At 35.7% G+C, this 19,397-nt stretch overlaps 1 protein-coding gene across 11 annotated transcripts in view; it reads right to left on the bottom strand.

The window, feature by feature from the left end:
* The window catches only part of LRCH3 (leucine rich repeats and calponin homology domain containing 3), a 126,126-nt gene that overhangs the window by 38,508 nt on the left and 68,221 nt on the right, over positions 1-19,397 (bottom strand). For all 11 annotated transcript variants that reach the window (XR_005383417.1, XR_005383415.1, XR_005383416.1 and 8 more), the window contains exons 7-12: positions 13,603-13,696; positions 12,464-12,584; positions 7,540-7,688; positions 5,488-5,564; positions 1,573-1,624; positions 1,032-1,181 (exon numbers count right to left, since the gene is read on the bottom strand). Coding sequence is in view for 8 of the 11 variants with exons in the window: in XM_038583087.1 (XP_038439015.1) it covers positions 1,032-1,181; positions 1,573-1,624; positions 5,488-5,564; positions 7,540-7,688; positions 12,464-12,584; positions 13,603-13,696 (643 nt within the window). In the remaining 3 variants the exon portion in view is untranslated. The remainder of the gene's footprint in view (positions 1-1,031; positions 1,182-1,572; positions 1,625-5,487; positions 5,565-7,539; positions 7,689-12,463; positions 12,585-13,602; positions 13,697-19,397) is intronic.

A 19,397-nucleotide genomic window follows, 5' to 3' on the forward strand; every position in this document is an offset into this window, starting at 1 on the left:
TTTAGAGGACAAGAAGGGATCTATCAATTCATTCAATCCTTTAACAAATATTTATCAAGCTTTACTATGAGCTAAGACCTGCTACGATCTAGGAATGTAGCAGTGAATAAACAAAACAGACATACTCCCTGTCTTTATGGGGTTTACAGATAAATGGGAGGGATAGACATCAAACAAATAAAAATAGAAATACTGGGGATCCCTGGGTGGCTCACAGCTTTAGTGCTTGCCTTTGGTCCAGGGTGTGATCTTGGAGTCATGGGATCGGGTCCCACATCAGGCTCCCTGCATGGAGCCTGCTTCTCCCTCTGCCTCTCTCTGTGTCTCTCATGAATAAATAAATAAGATCTTTAAAATAAATAAATACATAATAATAATAATAAAAATAGAAATATTTAGTTGTGAAGAGAAAAATCCAAGGTGATTTCCAAACAAATAAGACTTGAAGTGATAAAAGCAAAAAGAAGCAAAATACAAGCAAAATATAAGCAAAATACAAGCAAAAAGAAGAAGTATTAACAGAGGTTGTTACCTGAATAGGTGTGGAGAGAAGAGGAAGACATGAATCAAAGATGACTCTAAGTATTAAGCCTGTTAACCTTGCAAAATTCTGGTGCTTGACAGAATGAGGAAGTTAGAAACAGGCTTGGATAACAATAGTTTACATGTGCATGGTACTTTGAGGTTTACGTGGCACTTTCATGGTCTTACTGATCTTTATTAATGTACTAAAGATTGAGAAAATGGAGCTGGACAGTAAAGTGAGATGTTTGAAGACAGATTGCTAATTAAGAGGAAGAAACTACTGTCCCAAGAACAAGATGATCACTTCTCAGTCTACCTAGAGGAGGACAATTCAGCTAATCACAAGTAGGGGACAGTTATACTATTTACTCAAGATTCCCTACAGTGAGAAAAAAGAAAGGAGACATTTTATGATTAAGACAAACACTGAAAGCCTCCACAAAACAAATAAGCACTTACTTCTAAAACATTTTAGGAATTTCAATGAAATTTGGCAAAAATTTCACCTTGACAAAGTCCAGGACAGCATCTCTCTGAATCTGCTTGGTCTTTATTTTCTCCTCCTCATACTGTAGGGCAGCCAGTTGGGCCTCTCTCCGAGTTCGCTCTACTAATTGTTCTCTTCTCCGATGAAATTCCACATCTGTATGTGACAACTGGAACAAAAATATTTTGCACATGCAAGTGGGGATAAAGGTCAACTTACCAATATTCCTAATCAATTCAGGAAACTACTGCAGACCCAAGCAATTTCAACTCTGTAGTCACCTAGCAATTTTTTAAAATGTCTTTACTGTTATTCTTTTTCACGGTATTCTTATATGTGCTATAGAGCTATCAGATCAGTAAAGATTTATTTTCTGTCTGGTGTTTAAAACCACTGTTAGTTAAGTATTAGGTGCACATGTTATATTAACTGTATCGTGGAGGAGACAGGTAGTGAAGTTTACAGATATCTGGCAATTATTGGTAATCTAAGTATTATAAAAATAGAAAATCATCTTAGTTTAAAAAAATAAAGCTAAAACTGTAAAAATTCTTTTTTACCTGATTGTGAGTTGGTGATAGTGACATGAGAGAAGATGGCTCAACTGGAACCCTGATCCAAAAAAGGAAAAAAAAGACAGAAAAAAATTATTTGATAAGATAGGCAGATATATAAAAAGAAAGTAAGATTTTATTGTTAATGTAACTTTCTATAAATCAATAGACAGACCGTCTAGTCAGCAATGAAACACTGACTGTATTTTGGAAACCTGAGTCTAAGTCATTCAATTAAATTAAGCTCCTGGAATACCTGCTGTCTCCAACTCCCATTTCACACGGTGGTACCACTGATCAAGCTAGATAGCCAGTGCTGACCAGACAGATATTTGAGGTCACTTTTCAAACAGTATCATTTCTTTATAATACATACATAATTATTATCTTATTTATTAGCATGATTGAAACAAGATATATTTTATATACAAAGTCATTTTATCAACAGAAATCTGGGATATGGCAAAATCTGACAACCATTCTTGTAAAGCACTTCTACTCCCATTTTCAACTGATGTAGCAATTTTAATACAAAGAGCAAAAATTCTGTTAATTTTATTTTTAAGAAAAAGATGGAATCTGATTTGATGCTTAAAAAAAAAAAACAGTAAAAACTGTTTCTCAGTTTTATCAGTACTAAATTTTAAAATTTGGTATTTATCTTTTTCCTGAATTAGATTTAGTGTTTCAAGTCTCTGTTACTCATTTGTGTCTAAACAATGTTGGGAGCAGTGATGTTGTGACATTTAGGACCTGAAATTTTAAATTATGATTACTCTCTTGTCAGGTTGATTTAAATGCATTAAATCAATGTGTTACTAGGGAAATAAAAACAAATCCCCCAAAGCTCCAGCAGTTTCTTATTACCAAGTAATAAGAATAACAAATTCTTCACCTGGCTTTCAGGACTCTCACCCCATTTAAGAAACATATTCACTATGGAATCTTTTCTCTAGCAAGATCTCTTCAGTTACCATATATTAATTTCTCACTTCAATCCTTTTCTATTAAGATTCCAACCTATGGAGATCTTCTTAGAAAAGGCCTTTTTTAGAATCTTCTTTTTCTTTAAAATTGGGACTTTTCCTCTAATGTCCGTGTGTAATCAATACTTCTTTTGCATTTATCAATTATGATTTGTGTCATTTTTTGGACATTTTCAGAGGCACATAGAGACGAACAATCTTTGAGCTCCTACCATATACTACATATTTCCCATGAAGTATAGTATACACAGTGTTTCTTAACTATCTTACGTATACACAGTGTTTCTTAACTATCTTACTCCTTGTGTAATCTTAGGAGTAACAGCTATTATAATCCTCATTCTACAGTTGAAAAGTTCAGGCATGGAAGTTAAGTAATTTTCTCAAGGTGATGCAGCCAGTAATCCTCATCTATCTGGTGTGAATTCTTATCTGACTCCGTGGCAGTCTGCTCTCTCATCTTTTAGGTGTGCAGTTTCTGAGAACTGGAGGTACTTCAGAAATCATGGAGTTCATGTTACTAACTTTATAAGAAAGAAAACTAAGGCCTTCAGAGGTTCAGTGATGTCTACTAGGGGTAGAGCCTGGATTAGAATTTAAGCCCCCTGACTTGGAGATTAGTGGCTTCTACTATACCACACTTCCTTACTATATAGCAGCAGAGTGTAGGAAGGAGAAAGTAAAGAGCATGGAGACTTAAAAGCATATGGGCACACACAGAGAAAACAATTACCTGCAATGGCAAAAACTAAGCTGTGAACAGTTAAAGATGGCGGCAAAGAGTGAAGCATGTAAGAGAATGAAAGTAGCAGTGGAAAAAAAAAAAGACAGTAGCAGTGAAGAAGCCATCTGTGAATGGACAGCTCCCTCATGCCAATCACCAGAGGCTAATGTGTGCCCATCACAGCTTGGCTGCTCCTTGGTGCCACCATGCTACTTCATCTACGGCCTCTTCATCTATGAATAGGTTTCTCAATAGGAATGGCATAGCATTTCAGATAATTTTTTTTTAGATAAATTTTTTTTTATTGTACAAGACTGCCCTGCACAAACTACAGGTAGTTTGGCCTCAATGCCTGCCAGTAACACTTGTAGTCATTTTGGCAACCAATTCCCACATCAAATAAATATGTTCCAAATATCCACTGAAGACTGGTGCTACAACCTACTGAGAAACATTAGCGTACCTTATATTTCCCTAAATTAAAAAAAAAATGTAATATGTAAAAAAGCAAAACTTAAGCCACACTCTTGTTTTCTTTCTTTCCAAGTTTCTTTTCTTATATTGGTTCCACATCTTTGTGAAGTATATATGACATTCTTTTCTTTAAATTTCCAGGCATCAAAAGGTAAGTTTTAAAAAACTCTGGTTTATGTGACTTCAAGAGTATAGCCATATTTCTTACTTTTACTAAAATAATTAAACTACCACCCGCTAAAAAGTTTTAAGAGAATAAATTATAATTTTTTTAAAGGTATAGAATAAATTGCTTAGTAATTCCCCCAAGACAAGGTTTAAAATAATACTGAAGCTGGAAAAAAATATTTCCTTAAATTTTTTACTAATCCTTCCCACCTTTATCTGATTAGCACTCCTAGTCAGTATATTCTTAGTCAAAAATTTTCAAGAGAAGAGAAGCATGGGTTGGTAGGGTAAGATTTCTGGCTGGGATATAACCAATAAAGAATGAGATACAAGTGAGTCCGGTACCTCGAGTAGTCTGGAGAAGCAACACTGTGTAGCGGGTAAAGTCATGGACTTTAGAATTAGTCATAATTGAGTTTGAATCCAGGGTGTGTCACTTAATAGTGGTGACTGTGAATATAAATGGAAAATGACTAGATCTGGAAGCATAGGCTCTGATAAGGGAAGATTCCCTCAGCGCTGGCAGAACAAGAATTTCTAAAAAGTAACAAAAACAGAAATGCTGGGTTTAGATTAGAGAGGCAGATTTTTGGCCCCTATGATCTCTATCTCCTGGTGTTATTTCAGTAAATATGTTATGTGTCAAAAAGGCCTTTGCATATGAAATTAAAGTTACTAACCAGTTGACCTTAAAATGGGAAAATTATTCAAGTGGCCTAATATAATCATGGGAACCCTTAAAAGCAAAAGAGGGTGGTGGGAGGGCAATTGGAAGGAGGTGGTCAAAGCTACAAATTTCCAGCAGTAGGATAAATAAGTACTAGGAATGTAATGTACAGGATGACTATAGTTAGCACTGCTGTGTGATATATGAGAAAGTTGTTAAGAGGGTGAACCCTAAGAATTCTCATCACAGGGAGAAAAATAATTTTTTTTATTGTATTTATATTGAGATGATGGCTGTTAATTAAATCTATTGTGGCGATCATTTCATTATATATAAATCAAATCATCATGCTGTATGCCTTAAATTTATACAGTGACTTATGTCAATTATTTCTCAATAAAACTGGGGTAAAAAAAAAAACTGGGGTAAAAAACAAAAGAGGAAGGCAAGAGAGTTTGTGGGATGTGACAGAAAAGGAAAACAGAGAGACTGAAAATGTGAGAAGAGATTTAAAATGGCTTGCCACTGCTGACTTGAAGATGGAGGGAGCCATGAACCAAGGAATGTGGGCAAACCCCAGAAGTGAAAAAAGAGTCCCAGTTTCTAGCCAGCAAAGTAACAAGGACCTCAGTCCTATAACTATATGAAATAGAATTCAGCCAACAACCTGGATGAGCCTGGAAATGGGTTCTCCCCCATGGTCTGCAAGTAAGAATTTAGGCCAGCCAGTACCATGATTTTGGCTTGTGAGACCCTAAAGGGAAAATGAAGGCAAGAATGAAGGCCTGCCCACACTTCTATCCTACAGAACTACAGATATTATGTTTTAAGCCACTGAACTTCATGCTCTTACTAATGAGTTTTAAAGACAGAAACAAATGAGGAGAATAGGTTTTTCAAACCTATTTTGATGTGAATATCTTCTCATGTCTTCTGTTTTTTGAAACTCCCTCAGAGGTACTGGCTTTATGGGTGAACCCTGGGCCAAAAAAGCAGAAATAAATCAATTTAACATATGTATCCACAACACTTATTTCAACACCAAAAATAATCATTAAAATGGGTATTCTTGAAGGGAAAGAAAACAACCTATCCAAAAAAGGTCTCTAAAAATCAAATGTAAAACTATTTATAGTCTATCTCCAGGGAATATGTAATTACAGAGAACTAGAAAATCTTTGGTGAGTTACTGCAAAGGGCTAAAGCAGACTCTTTTAAAGTCTGGGCATGAGGATCAAACAAAATGAGACATAATTCTAGAACCCTGATCAAAGAACAAGTATTCTAATTTCAGTGACTCTGGCTTTTTAAAATAAATAAAAATCTCTCCTAGTATGTTAACATCGGTGACTTAACACCTTGGTTTTACAATACTGAAATCATTTAAAATTATTGCAAGAGGTACATGAAATTTTCATGTCTAAATAAATGTGACATTGGTTTAATTTTAAAAGTAAATATAATACCCTATAAATGTAAGCTATACCCTATTTTATCATAAGATCTCTATCTATGAGAAGTATTATAACAGAATTAAATAGCAGAGTATTTAAAATCTCAATAGATTTTAACAACTCATTTTTAGATTGTATTCAAGAATATAACACTTTAGGTGGTTGTTAAACCATCTAAAATAATGCTGCTTCATCATATTTTTATAGATGCCAAAATTTAGAAAACCTTATGACACAGAAGTCAGAAAGAGGATTATGACACAGAATCTTCAAGACTACCACACAAGTGTAGCTGGAATTAAAAAAAAATTACAAATAGCAAATATGAGGGATTACAAAAATGATACAATAATTTTCCACTAGTAGAAATACCTCATCTATACAGTCTACTCATAAAATGACCAAAGAGAAAGACCACAAGGAAAGAAAAAAGACTCCCTTTACGATAGCAATGGGCATTGCTAATTTTAATATTTTGCAAAGTAGTTGCCCTTTGTTCTAAAAAGAATGTTTATACCCTGAATCACACATAGTTTCATTAATCACCTGGTACACTGCTATTTCTGGGCCGCAGAACTTTAATTTATATAACTTTATCCGACTTTAAATTATAAGAGCGTCTTCTGAACACCAACAAAAATTACTGTGTTCAAAAGTCTTGGGACAGGAAAACTGAAGGATTTTTTTTTTAAAGAATGATAATATTGCTCCACAACATGTCCCACTTGAGTGATTATCCTCTTTTCTAAAAGACTAGCTACATCACTCTCCAAAAAGGCCCCAAGTGTTTCTCAAATAACCCCTGCTCAGAGCCTGGGACCAACTCCAGACATTAACATCACACACACCGAAGCGGAGCCGTTTCATTATGCTGACTAGATATGCTGAAGAATGCAATTTCCACTGGAGACCCTTGGGGGATTGGCAGTGATTCTACAGTGGGCTGAATGCTCATTTGTTTTCTAAGGCAACTCAATGCTTCAGTATAAGAGACACCCAAGAACTATAATGGCAAACAATTTATATTCTGTGTGACTTAGCATAAAAGCTCCAATATAATTAAGTGCATTATAAAATTTCTATGGTTAAGTCTGTAGGTTGCTCCAAAGTTGGTAGTTTGGTTTGATTCTTGTAATAACTAATCAAGCTATGATGTACCAGTTACTAACAATAAAAAAGCAGTAAGAACAACATTAAATGAAAAACATTACATTCATTTCCTTTTTTTCAAAGGCGTAGGAATATTCTCAGGACTCCTCCTATTCCTTCTTCAAAATTCTGAAATCTTTTTATTTGAAAAATAAAGCTAAATGTTACTTGAGACTACCGTCTGATTTTTTATAATATATCTGAAAAATTCAATCATGAAATTGGTACTGGACATTATAAAACAAATAATCAGGCCTAAACAAACAAATCACTGATATGACAAATTTATATCACCATGGACTGTTTTTACTAGGGGACAGCAACATATTTAGGCTTAAATGTGTGTACTACCTCATGAGAGATTCGGCGTTGTTCAATATACGCCATAAACTGGGAACTGAGGCTGTCTGGTTCCAGGCCTTTGGGCTGTCTCATCTCATCCTCTTCCTCCTCTGCAGTACAGCTGTCGATGTAGTCAATCTGATCCAGATCATGTTCCCCTGTCCACAACACACACACACACACCCCAGAAGAGAATACTCAAATTCAATATCCAATAAACACATTCAGTTGCATTCTTTCCTGAGAAGCGTAAATTAGGTAAACCTTTCTTTTAAAGTCCATGGCCACTCACAAAAATAGGTTCCAGAAAAATCTTAGTCCTAATTCACTAAAGAATGCAGTAATTGGTAGTAATTGAGATTACAGACTTCTAATATTTCTTTTTTCTTTGGATAGCTTTTTACTGTTTTAAACAAGACGGTTTGAGTTTGTGAGACAAAGCAAGAATAATTTTTAAACATTGGAAGGTACATCTTTTAGATTTTTCCTTCATGTTTAAAGTTTGGGGCTTAATCGTATCTCTTCGAGGAACTGGGAGGTGAAACCTAACAAAATCAAAATGAAACAGAAAGGATAGGAGGAAAGTGGACTTAGAGATAAAGAAACAGCTACTGATCACTGTTTCTCTTCCTGTAACTGTTGTCCATTATTAGAACAATGCTTTTCTATTTAGAAATGTATTTTCTAGAGGTCAAGGAGTATAGATATTTTGTAGCAGTTTGGGGATGGAAGGGGATCATTTGGGAATTTCTGCTTCTCAAAATGGCAGATGAGTAAGATAGCCACATCATTATTTATTCTCATAAGATTGGGACTGCCTCATTATTTTAAGTTTAAAAAGAGGCTTTTTATAAAAAGATTTTATTTTTAAGTAATCTCTACACAACATGGGGCTATAACCCACAACCCACAACCCTGAGATCACGAATTGAATGCTCCATCAACTGAGCCACCCAGGTTCCTCAAAAAGTAACTATATGTAAAAGCTGGTTAAAGTGGCATATGCAGGGGTGGTGGTGGTGGTGGTGGTGGTGGTGGTGGACTTGCTACTAAGCCTTCTAAGGTCTCTCCAGTGAACCCCAGCCATTATTGTATGATGTTCTACAGAGTACCTAAACGTTGCAGTTGCTGAGAATAATGAACTCAGAAAAGTCTATTTCTCTGTTTTCAATTACTTATTTTTTTAAAGCTTTTATTTATTTATGAGAGAGAGAGAGAGAGAGAATGAGCAGAGGGAGATAGAGAATCTCAAGTGGACTCCACGCTGAGAGCAGAGTCAGACGCAGGGCTTGATCTCACAACCCTGAGATCATGACCTGAGTTGGCTCGTCTAGAGTCGGACACCCAACAGACTGAGCCACCCAGGCACCCCTCAGATTTACTTATTTCTAAATAATTCCATAATTACAATTAATATAAAAAGGATTTCTGAATTACCAGAGTTATAACAGATAAAGGATGAAAAGGTTTTAAGTCTATACCCACATTAGAAACCAAGTACATAAATGCATTGTTTTCAATGTGCTGCAATTTGTGTGACTAAATAAATGGTTCATTTTATGACTACTTCCCAAAAAAGCAACATCATCTTTTCATCCTATATAGACTAGTATAGTCCAAGAGAAATAGAAGGCAAGCCATAAAAGTGAACCACATAAGTAATTAAAAATTATCTAGTAGCCACATTAAAAAAGTCAAAAGGTGACATTAAGTTTAATAATATATTTTACTTTGTCTAGTATATAAAAAATTGTGTCATTATAGCATATAATTAATATAAAATATTACTGATATTTTATATCCCCTACCCCCCCGTGTAAAGGCTTCAAAACCCAATGTGTATTTTTTAATTATAGCACATCTCAATTTAGAAAGGCCTCATTTCAGGGGCGCCTGGCTGGTTCAGTAGGAAGAACATGTGACTCAAACTCAAGGTTGTGAGTTTGAGCCCCATGTCAGGTATAAAGATACTTAAGTAGAGAAAACTTTTAAAAAATTGTTAGGCCTAATTTCAAATGCTCAATAACCACATGTGGCTAGTGGCTACCATATTGGATAGCACAGATCAAGACAAAAATGTTTTAAGTCTGAAATGAACTAAAGGGAAAGATGTCATGTAAGCAAAATTAAAAAGAAAACTACTGAAATATGAATGGAATGGTAAGTAACAGAACTACAAAAGAATATAAAAAAGGAAAAAAAAAAAAAAAAAAAGAAACCAAGCTACTTAAATGAAATTATCATTCAAGGAAGAAAGCTCTTAAAAAGACATCCAGATGGCCAAAAGACACATGAAAAGATGCTCATCATTGCTCATCAGGGAAATGCTTATCAAAACTACAATGAGCTATCACCTCACACCTGTCAGAATGGCTCCAAGTCAACACAAGAAATAACAGGTGTTGGCAAGGATGTGGAGAAAAAGGAACACACATGCACGACTGGTAGGAATGAAAACTGACACAGCCACTGTGGAAAACAGTATGTTGGTTCTTCAAAAAGTTAAAAATAGAACTACCTTATGATCCTGCAGTTGTACGACTAGGTATTTACCCAAAGAATACAAAAACACTGAGTCAAAGGGACACATGCACCCCTATGTTTATAGCAGCATTATTAATAATGGCCTCATTATAGAAGCAGCCAAGTATCTATCAATAGATAGATGAATGGATAAAGAAGATACGGTGTATGTTTATATATATATATATATATATATATATATATATATATATATATATAAACACACACAATGGAATATTATTCCTCCATAAGAATGAAATCTTGCCATTTGTTATGACATGGATGGAGCTACAGAGTATAATGCTAAGTAAAATAAGTCAGAAAGACAAATACCGTATGATTTCACTCACATGTGGAATTTAAGAAACAAAACTAACAAAGGGAAAAATAGACAAATCAAGAAAAAGACTCTTAATTATAGAGAACAAACTAATGGTTACCAGAGGGGAGGTTGGGTAGAGGGATGGGTTAAATAGATGATGGGGACTAAAGGAGTGTACTTGTGAAAAGCACAGGATGATGTATGGAAATACTGAATTACTACACTGTACATCTGAAACTAATACAGTATTGTATGTTAAGTAGCTGGAATTACAAAGAAGATGAAAGCTCTTCTCAGATGGACTTGTAGAAAAATAAAAAAATACTTCCCTTATACCTAGCCTTCAATATTTAAACATTAGGATTTGGGGGGCACTTGGATGGCTCTGCTGGTTAAGCATCAAACTCTTGATCTCAGATCAGGTCTTGATCTCAGGGTTATGAGTTCAAGCCCCACGCTGGGCTCCACAATGGGTGTGGAACCTACAGTAACTAACTAACTAACTAACTAACTAACTAGCTAAAATTAGGATTTGGGAATTCAAACTAAACAAGATTGAATACAATGTTAAAATCAAGGGATCCCTGGGTGGCGCAGCGGTTTAGCGCCTGCCTTTGGCCCAGGGCGCGATCCTGGAGACCCGGGATCGAATCCCACGTCGGGCTCCCGGTGCAAGCAGGAGCCTGCTTCTCCCTCTGCCTGTGTCTCTGCCTCTCTCTCTCTCTCTCACTGTGTGCCTATCATAAATAAATAAAATTTAAAAAAAAATTTATAAAATCAAGAGTCTTCCTACGAGGAAGCTTCCTATAAGAAGCTCAAACAAACAGAAATAGCCCTGCTTGTTAATGAACTATAAAAAAACTACAATTAAGAAAAATATTTAAATTACAGATTTTTAAATACCAAAATAAAGAAAACTTAAATTCAGATGCCCTTGAAGAATACAATTCAAGATAATGAAAAGGTAAATGTCAAGAAATACAGTGAATTCCTGTAAGTGGTCAAATAATGACCACAGAGAGAATCTTAGAAAAGGAGAAGAGTACTTCAAAAGAGAATCACGATGAAATCAAGATTAGCAAAGATCTATTCCGGGTAAACTATCTTTTATGAAGTTTGCTCCCAAAACAAAAATAATAAGGAAACACTGTATTTTATCTGCAAGCTTGAAAACGGAGAAATTAAAATTTATTCCATTGGAAAACAACTTTTTTCCAATCTTGTGAGAAGAGGAAGTCTTTCAAAGAAGCACTGGAGGGGTGCCTGGGTGGCTCAATCAGTAGAGCATTTGACTCTTGATCTCAGGGTTGTAAGTTTCAGCCCTAAGCTGCATGTAGAGATTACTTAAAAATAAAATAAAATAAATCTTTATTCCATTTTTTATACTTTTTAAAAAAAATTTTATTTATTTAGTCCTGAGAGAGAGAGAGAGAGAGAAAGAGAGAGGCAGAGACACAGGTAGAGGGAGAAGCAGGCTCCACGCAGGGAGCCTGATGTGGGACTCGATCCCGGGTCTCCAGGATCAGGCCCTGGGCTGAAGGCAGCGCTAAACTGCTAAGCCACGTGGGCTGCAACCCCCCTTTTTTAAAATAAAATCTTGGGTGCCTGGATGGTTCAGTTGGTTAAACATCTGCCTTCAGCTCACGTCATGATCCCTGAGTCCTGGGATGGATCCCCATGTCAGGCTCCCTGCTCAGTGGCAAGTCTGCTTCTCTCTCTCTCTCTGCCCCTCCCCTCTATGTGTACGCGCTCTCTTTCTCAAATAAAAAAAATAAATAAATAAAAATAAAAATAAAACAAAAAACAAAACGAGCTGGAGAGGATGTGAAAATGATCACTTAAAAATGCCAGAGTGGGGATCCCTGGGTGGCGCAGCGGTTTAGCGCCTGCCTTTGGCCCAGGGCGCGATCCTGGAGACCCAGGATCAAATCCCACGTCGGGCTCCCGGTGCATGGAACCTGCTTCTCCCTCTGCCTATGTCTCTGCCTCTCTCTCTCTCTCTGTGACTATCATAAATAAATAAAAATTAAAAAAAAAAATGCCAGAGTGACTATGAAGACTCCAGCTGCAGTCGGGAGTACCACTCACCTCCACCATTTGTTACTACTAAACTGCTGCGAGTCTCCTGGTACTGACTTTCTCTTCGAAGTCTTTGTTCCTTAGTGATTTCCGCTACTCGAAGAGGCAGATCTGAAAATTCATCTGTAGGCTTAAAAAAAAAAAAGCACCAACATTTAAACACATTTCAAACTTTAGACAATATTGAAAGCATGAATATAATATAAACTCACTAAAATTTATATTTAAGAAGAAACAGCAAAAAAGTTCTGGAGATGAATAGTAGTGACGGTTTCTCAACAACACGAATATACTTAATGTCACTGAAATGTACACTAAAATGGTACATTTTATGTTATGTATATTTTACCACAATTAAAAAAAAAGATGGAAGGCTATATATTACTCTACAAATTGGAATTTAAAGTATCTACATATATATATTTGCATGGATACAGATATGATTATATACACACCCCCTCATGCATACACAAGCAATTCCAAATTACAAATGGGCTGTGGTCTAAAGTTAATTTGCATTGGAATGAATGAAATAATGTTACAAATGAGAGGTTATCGATCTCATTAACAAAAGCGTATTTCATCATTTAACCCAATTTAGAGCTAAAATATCCTACCTTCTAACTTAAAAAAGGGAAGTATAATAATAAACACAAGAGAAAAAGGAAAAAAAAAGAGAAAAAGGATATAATTAGCTAAGAAAATTATTTATCTTGAGCATGTTAATAGTCTTCACTAAGGTTCCTGTCTCATTACCCACAAGACTGCAGTCCTATTTTCTTACCTTGTAGCACCCCTTCTAGCACCTCTGCTCAAGGTGACCCAGCCCTGCAAACTTTAGGCTTCAGGTGTAATTGGCTCGGTTCCTATTTGGCTTTCAATGATATTAAAGTATTTATACAAAACAGTAAGGTAATAAACATGTAACACACATGGTGAAAAGACAGCAACACAATTATCAGAATAGAAAAAAAAGACAGAAACAGAATATCATTTCTGGATGGTAACACTCTGTGGGATTTGTACCCATTCCTTGCTTTTCTATGTTTTATGTAATGAGAAATTGAATCCAATTAAGATACTTTCCATTTTCATCATATTATCTCTTAATTAGGAGTTACAACATGCAGAATAGAAAAAACACTTACTTCATTCCCTGACCATCTCTTATCACCACTGTCCACACTATTGAAACCTGAATCAAGAGCTCCATAAGGGCGACCTGAGTACAGTTCTTCATGGCTGCCAAAAAAGAGACTCTAGTTGTTACCGGATAGTTTGAGGTTTTTTGTTTTGTTTTCTGATTTTATTTATTTATTTATTTATTTATTTATTTATTTATTTATTTATTTCATGAGACACACCGAGAGAGGCAGTGACATAGGCAGAGGGAGTCACAGGCTCCCCACAGGGAGCCTGATGCGTGACTCAATTCTGGGACCTGAGCCGGAAGGCAGATGCTCAACCACTGAGCCACCCAGGCGTCCAGTTTGAGGTTTTAAAAATTAACATTTGAAATAAATTAAATGCAATTTTACTAATTAACATTGCCATGGCACTTAGTGTTTTAACTTAATTAGAATTAAATGGGCATTCTTTTGACTTTTTAATATGAAAAATTCCAAACTAAAATAAATAGAATAGTATAATGTATAGTAGTATACTTAACTAATATAATAGCACTCGTCCAGTTTTAAAAATAATCACTGCCATTCTTCATTCATCTATGCTTCTGACCCATTTACCATGCCTCCCAATGAAGGCCTTGAACTCACTGCCCAGAGGTAGAGACCTGAGCTGAAATCAAGAGTCAGACACTTAACCAACTGAGCCACACAGGCGCACCCGCTCCCCCTTAAATCTCTCTTTTTTTTAAGACAGAGAGAGTGAGTAGGGGAGGGACAGAGGGAGAGAGAGAAAATCTAAAGCAGGCTCCACACAGCATGGAACCCGACACAGACTCAATTTCGTGACGCTGAGATCATGACCTGAGCCGAAGTCAAGAGTCGGACACTTAACTGACTGAACCACCCAGGTGCCCCCAACAGAATTTTTATTTATTATTATTTTTTATTTATTTTTTATTTTTTTCCCAACAGAATTTTTATTTTTTTTATTTTTCATTTTTTTTAAATTTTTATTTATTGATGATAGTCACACACACAGAGAGAGAGAGAGAGAGAGAGAGGCAGAGACAGGCAGAGGAAGAAGCAGGCTCCATGTACTGGGAGCCCGATGTGGGACTCAATCCCGGGACTCCAGGATCGCGCCCTGGGCCAAAGGCAGGCGCCAAACCGCTGCGCCACCCAGGGATCCCCCAACAGAATTTTTAAAGGTAAAATTCATATGCAGTGAAATGCACACGCTTTAGCTATATATTTGACAAATGAATATGTCTTTGTAATATACATCTCTATCAGGTTATAGGACATTTCTACTTTGCCAGAAAATTCCCACACATCCCTTTCCTAGTCAATTCTCCTTACCATGTGCTCTTAAGAGATAATCACTATTCTGACTACTCTGATTTTTTCACCTTAAATTAGTATGGAAGGCAGAATAACACTCACCAAAGATGTCTAATATCTAATCCCTGGAACCCATAAATATGTTACTCTACATGGCAAAGGGAAACTACGGTTGAAAGTAAAAATAAGGTTGTTAATCAGCTGATTTTAAAATAGGGAAATTATTGTAAACTATCTGAATGGGCTCAATGTAATCAAAAGGGTCCTTAGCCCAGCAATTGCACTGCTGGGGATTTACCCCAAAGATACAGATGCAGTGAAATGCCGGGACACCTGCATCCCGATGTTTATAGCAACAATGTCCACAAGAGCCAAACTGTGGAAGGAGCCTCGGATGTCCATCGATAGATGAATGGATAAAGAAGATGTGGTCTATGTATACAGTGGAATATTCCTCAGCCATTAGAAACGACAAATACCCACCATTTGCTTTGATGTGGAGGGACCTGGAGGGTATTATGCTGAGTGAAATAAGTCCATCAGAAAAGGACGAACATTATATGGTCTCATTCATTTCGGGAATATAAAAATTAGTGAAAGGGAATAAAGGGAAAGGAGAGAAAATGAATGAAAATATCACTGAGGGTGATAAAACATGAGAGACATCTAACTGGGAAATGAACAAGGGGTAGTGGAAGGGGAGGGGGCGGGGGGTTGGGGTGACTGGGTGACGGGCACTGAGAGGGGCACTTGGCGGGATGAGCACCGGGTGTTATGCTATATGTTGGCAAACTGAACTTCAATTAAAAAAATAATAAAAGGAAAAAAAAGGGTCCTTAGAAGCACAATAGGGAGGGAGAAGAGGAGGTCAGTATGATACAATGCTGGCTTGAAGAGGATTCTTGGTTAAGAGTCAAGGAATGCAAACAGCTTCTCTCTAGAAGTGAAATGTATCCTACTCCGAACCTACGATAAAGAACAAAGCTCTGCCAGCATCTTGATTTTAGCCCAATGAGTCCAAGACTTAGACTTCTACCTACAAAACCATAAGATAATAAATGCGTATTTAAAAATCTAAGTTTGTGGTAATTTGTTATGGCAGCAATGAAAACGTATTACAATTAGTTTTCTCTCTCTCTTTCTGTCTCAATAAATAAATAAATAAAATCTTTTTTAAAAAATTAAAAAAAAAAAAAGGGCAGCCCCAATGGTGCAGCGGTTTAGCGCCACCTGCGGCCCAGGGTGTGATCCTGGAATCCCAGGATCGAGTCCCACATCGGGCTACCTGCATGGAGCCTGCTTCTCCCTCTGCCTGTGTTTCTGCCTCTCTCTCTCTCTGTCTCAATAAATAAATAAAATCTTTAAAAAATTTTAAAAAAAATTAGTTTTGCTTATTCTGGAACTTAAAAAATAGAATCATATGTAATTTTTTTAACCTGGCTTTTTTTGCTCAGCACTGTGTCAGTGAAATTCTTGATGGTTTTAATATTTTCAAGTAGACTGGATAAATTATTTGCTAAGTATAGGCATAACTTAAAAAAAACCAAACACCTACCGATCTGTTTTTGAAAGTAGCTATACCATTTTGCATTCACATTAGCAATATATTTGAGTTCCAGCTGCCAACACTTGTGTTGTCCATCTTTAATTTTAGCTATTCAGCTGAGTGAAAAGTAGTATCTCACTGTAGTTTTAATTAGTGTTTCTCTGATGACTAATGATATTGAGTATCATTTTGTGTGGGTTTTGGCCATTCATTTATCTTCTTTTTGTGAAAAACGTCCATTCCTTTGCCCATTTCTAAATACATCAGTAATCTCAAGAATGGTTTGCTAAGAAGCCAGACACAAACCACTACATAATGCTTGATTTCATTTATATGAAACTGAAGAAAATGCAAAAACTGACCAAGAGCAAATTAGTAGTTGCCTGGCGATGAGTGAAGGGGAAAGCACTTATCTACTATAAAGGGGCACACAGGTGATGAAAATGCTATCTATCTTGATTGTGTAATTTCATGATTGGATCCATTTACCAAAATTCACTGAACTGCACACTTAAAATGGACAAATGTTATGATTTGTAAATTATATCTCAATAAAGCTGTTAAAAATCTGCCAGATTCTTTTGTCATAGTGAATGTCCCATTTTACAATTCTGTAAGCAGTGTATGAGAGTACTGGTTACTCCACAACCCCACTAAACTTCTGGTGTTGTCAGTTTTAATTTTAGTCATTCTAGTAGGTGTGTAATAATGTCTAGTACACTAATTTACATTTCCATGATGATTAATGATGTTGAGCACTTTTTTGGGTGTTTATTGGTTATTTGTATATCTTTCTTTGTCAAATATCTAATCAAGTCTTTTGTCCAATTTTTAATTGGGTTGTTTTTTAGCATTAAATAAAAATGCTCAGGGACGCCTGGGTGGCTCAGTGGTTCAGCATCTGCCTTGGGTTCAGGGCGTGATTCTGGAATCCTGGGATCGAGTTCCACATCGGGCTCCCTGCATGGAGCCTGTTTCTCCCTCTGCCTGTGTCTCTGCTTCTCTCTCTCTCTCTGTCTCTCATGAATAAATAAATAAAATCTTAAAATAAATAAATAAATAAATAAATAAATAAATAAATAAATAAATAAATGAATAAATAAATAAATAAATAAGCAAGCTCTGATTATGAAGATCCAAAAATACAGGTACCTTCTGGCTATCTTCCTTATTTTCTTATCCTCCCTCATTAAAGATCATTTAGCAAAATAAGTCTCTCAGCAGAATTCTAAAATTACTTTTCTAGCAGTTCCTGGCTGGTTTAGTTGGAAGAGCATGTGACTCTTGATCTGGGGGGTCATGAGTTTGAGCCCCATGTTGGATGAAGAGATAGATTACTTAAAAATAAACTAAAAAATAATAATAAAATTACTTTTCTAAAAGTTAATTTCTCCCAACTTTTTACTTTGGAAAAATTCCTATCTATTTAAGAGTTAGGAAAGTAAATAAATATCCATTTGCCCTTCCTTTATATTTTCCAATTATTATTGAAATAAAATATTTTATTAATATTATCTATGTGAGAGGTCTGCTTTTATGCTCGTTTTAGAGTCCAGATCTTATGCATAGGTACTGTATATGTTTTATCACAGCAAAGTCAGGCCAAGGTGCCTAATTTTAAAAGTTTTCTAATGAAATTATACATTGAGCCACAGTTAAAAAATTCTGCAGCTGCCAAAAGAAGTATATTTCAAGATTTACTGAAAAATATTTAAAAATATTATTTTTTTCAAATAAAGATTTTCCGATTTCTAGAGGATACTGTTCTATAATAATGTTTATTTTATCAAGCGGCCAGTTGAAATAAGCCTCAATTTACTGTGATATTTTTCAAGTGGGTAACATAAACAGAATTAATAGAATCTTTGCATTAAGCTATCATTTTATTTTTTGTTATTTTTTAAAAGATTTTATTTATTTATTTATTATTATTTATTTATTTATTTTATTTATTAATTATTTATTATTTTATTTATTTATTTATTTATTTATTTATTATTTATTATTTATTATTAAGAGAGAGAGGCAGAGGATATAGGCAGAGGGAGTAACAGGCTCCCTGTGGGGAGTCCAGTGCAGAACTCGATCCCAGGACCCCGGGATCACGACTTGAGCAGAAGGCAGATGATCAACCACTGAGCCACCTAGGCGTCCCCAAACTATTATTTTACTTATCTCCTTTATTTGTTACTTTCACATACTCGCTTTCTCAGAGTTTAAACTGATAAGAAAATGTGAGGCATATGGGTCTACCAACTCTTGAGTTTCCTCAGGATTTTCTTCATTTTAGAACTTAAAGTCCTGTGTCCCAGGAAAACCTTAGGCACAAGCAAACCAGGACAGATGTTCACCCAATGTATAAATATGGCCTTCAGGAGGCCTAGCAGAGTTCAGCCATGCTCCAGCTATGCCTTGTCAGAAACTCTAATCTCCTTAATAAACCACCTAGCATAACATGGACTCAAACGTATAAGTGTCTTTTCTTTGAGTCAGGCAGTGAGGAGCATAAAACACGGCAATTTTTATAGTTTAACAGATCTGGACTGACAACTTGGCACCATCATTTACTAGCTATGTGACTTCAATTAACTTGCTTAACTTCTCTCAACTTCTGTTAAAGGAAAAAAAAAAGATTAATAACATCTACCTCATAGATTTACTATATTGAGAAAATACAAGGTAAGGATTTGCACAAATCCTATTACAAAGCACTAAATAAAAGTTATTATTATCATTTCTATGAAGAATGTATACTTAAGAGAGCATTTGCTGTTATAACAAGTCACTACATCTGCTTTGTTTGGGTTTAGTTCCCCAAATATTTATTGAATGCCACACAGTGTCCTAGATGCTAGGAATACAAATATGAATGAAGGATGATCATTGTTTCCACCAGCTCAGGCTTGTTGGAGGGAATTAATCCTGTTAC

This window comes from Canis lupus, chromosome 33 (genome assembly GCF_011100685.1).
Source record: "Canis lupus familiaris isolate Mischka breed German Shepherd chromosome 33, alternate assembly UU_Cfam_GSD_1.0, whole genome shotgun sequence".
NCBI classification, from domain to species: domain Eukaryota; kingdom Metazoa; phylum Chordata; class Mammalia; order Carnivora; family Canidae; genus Canis; species Canis lupus.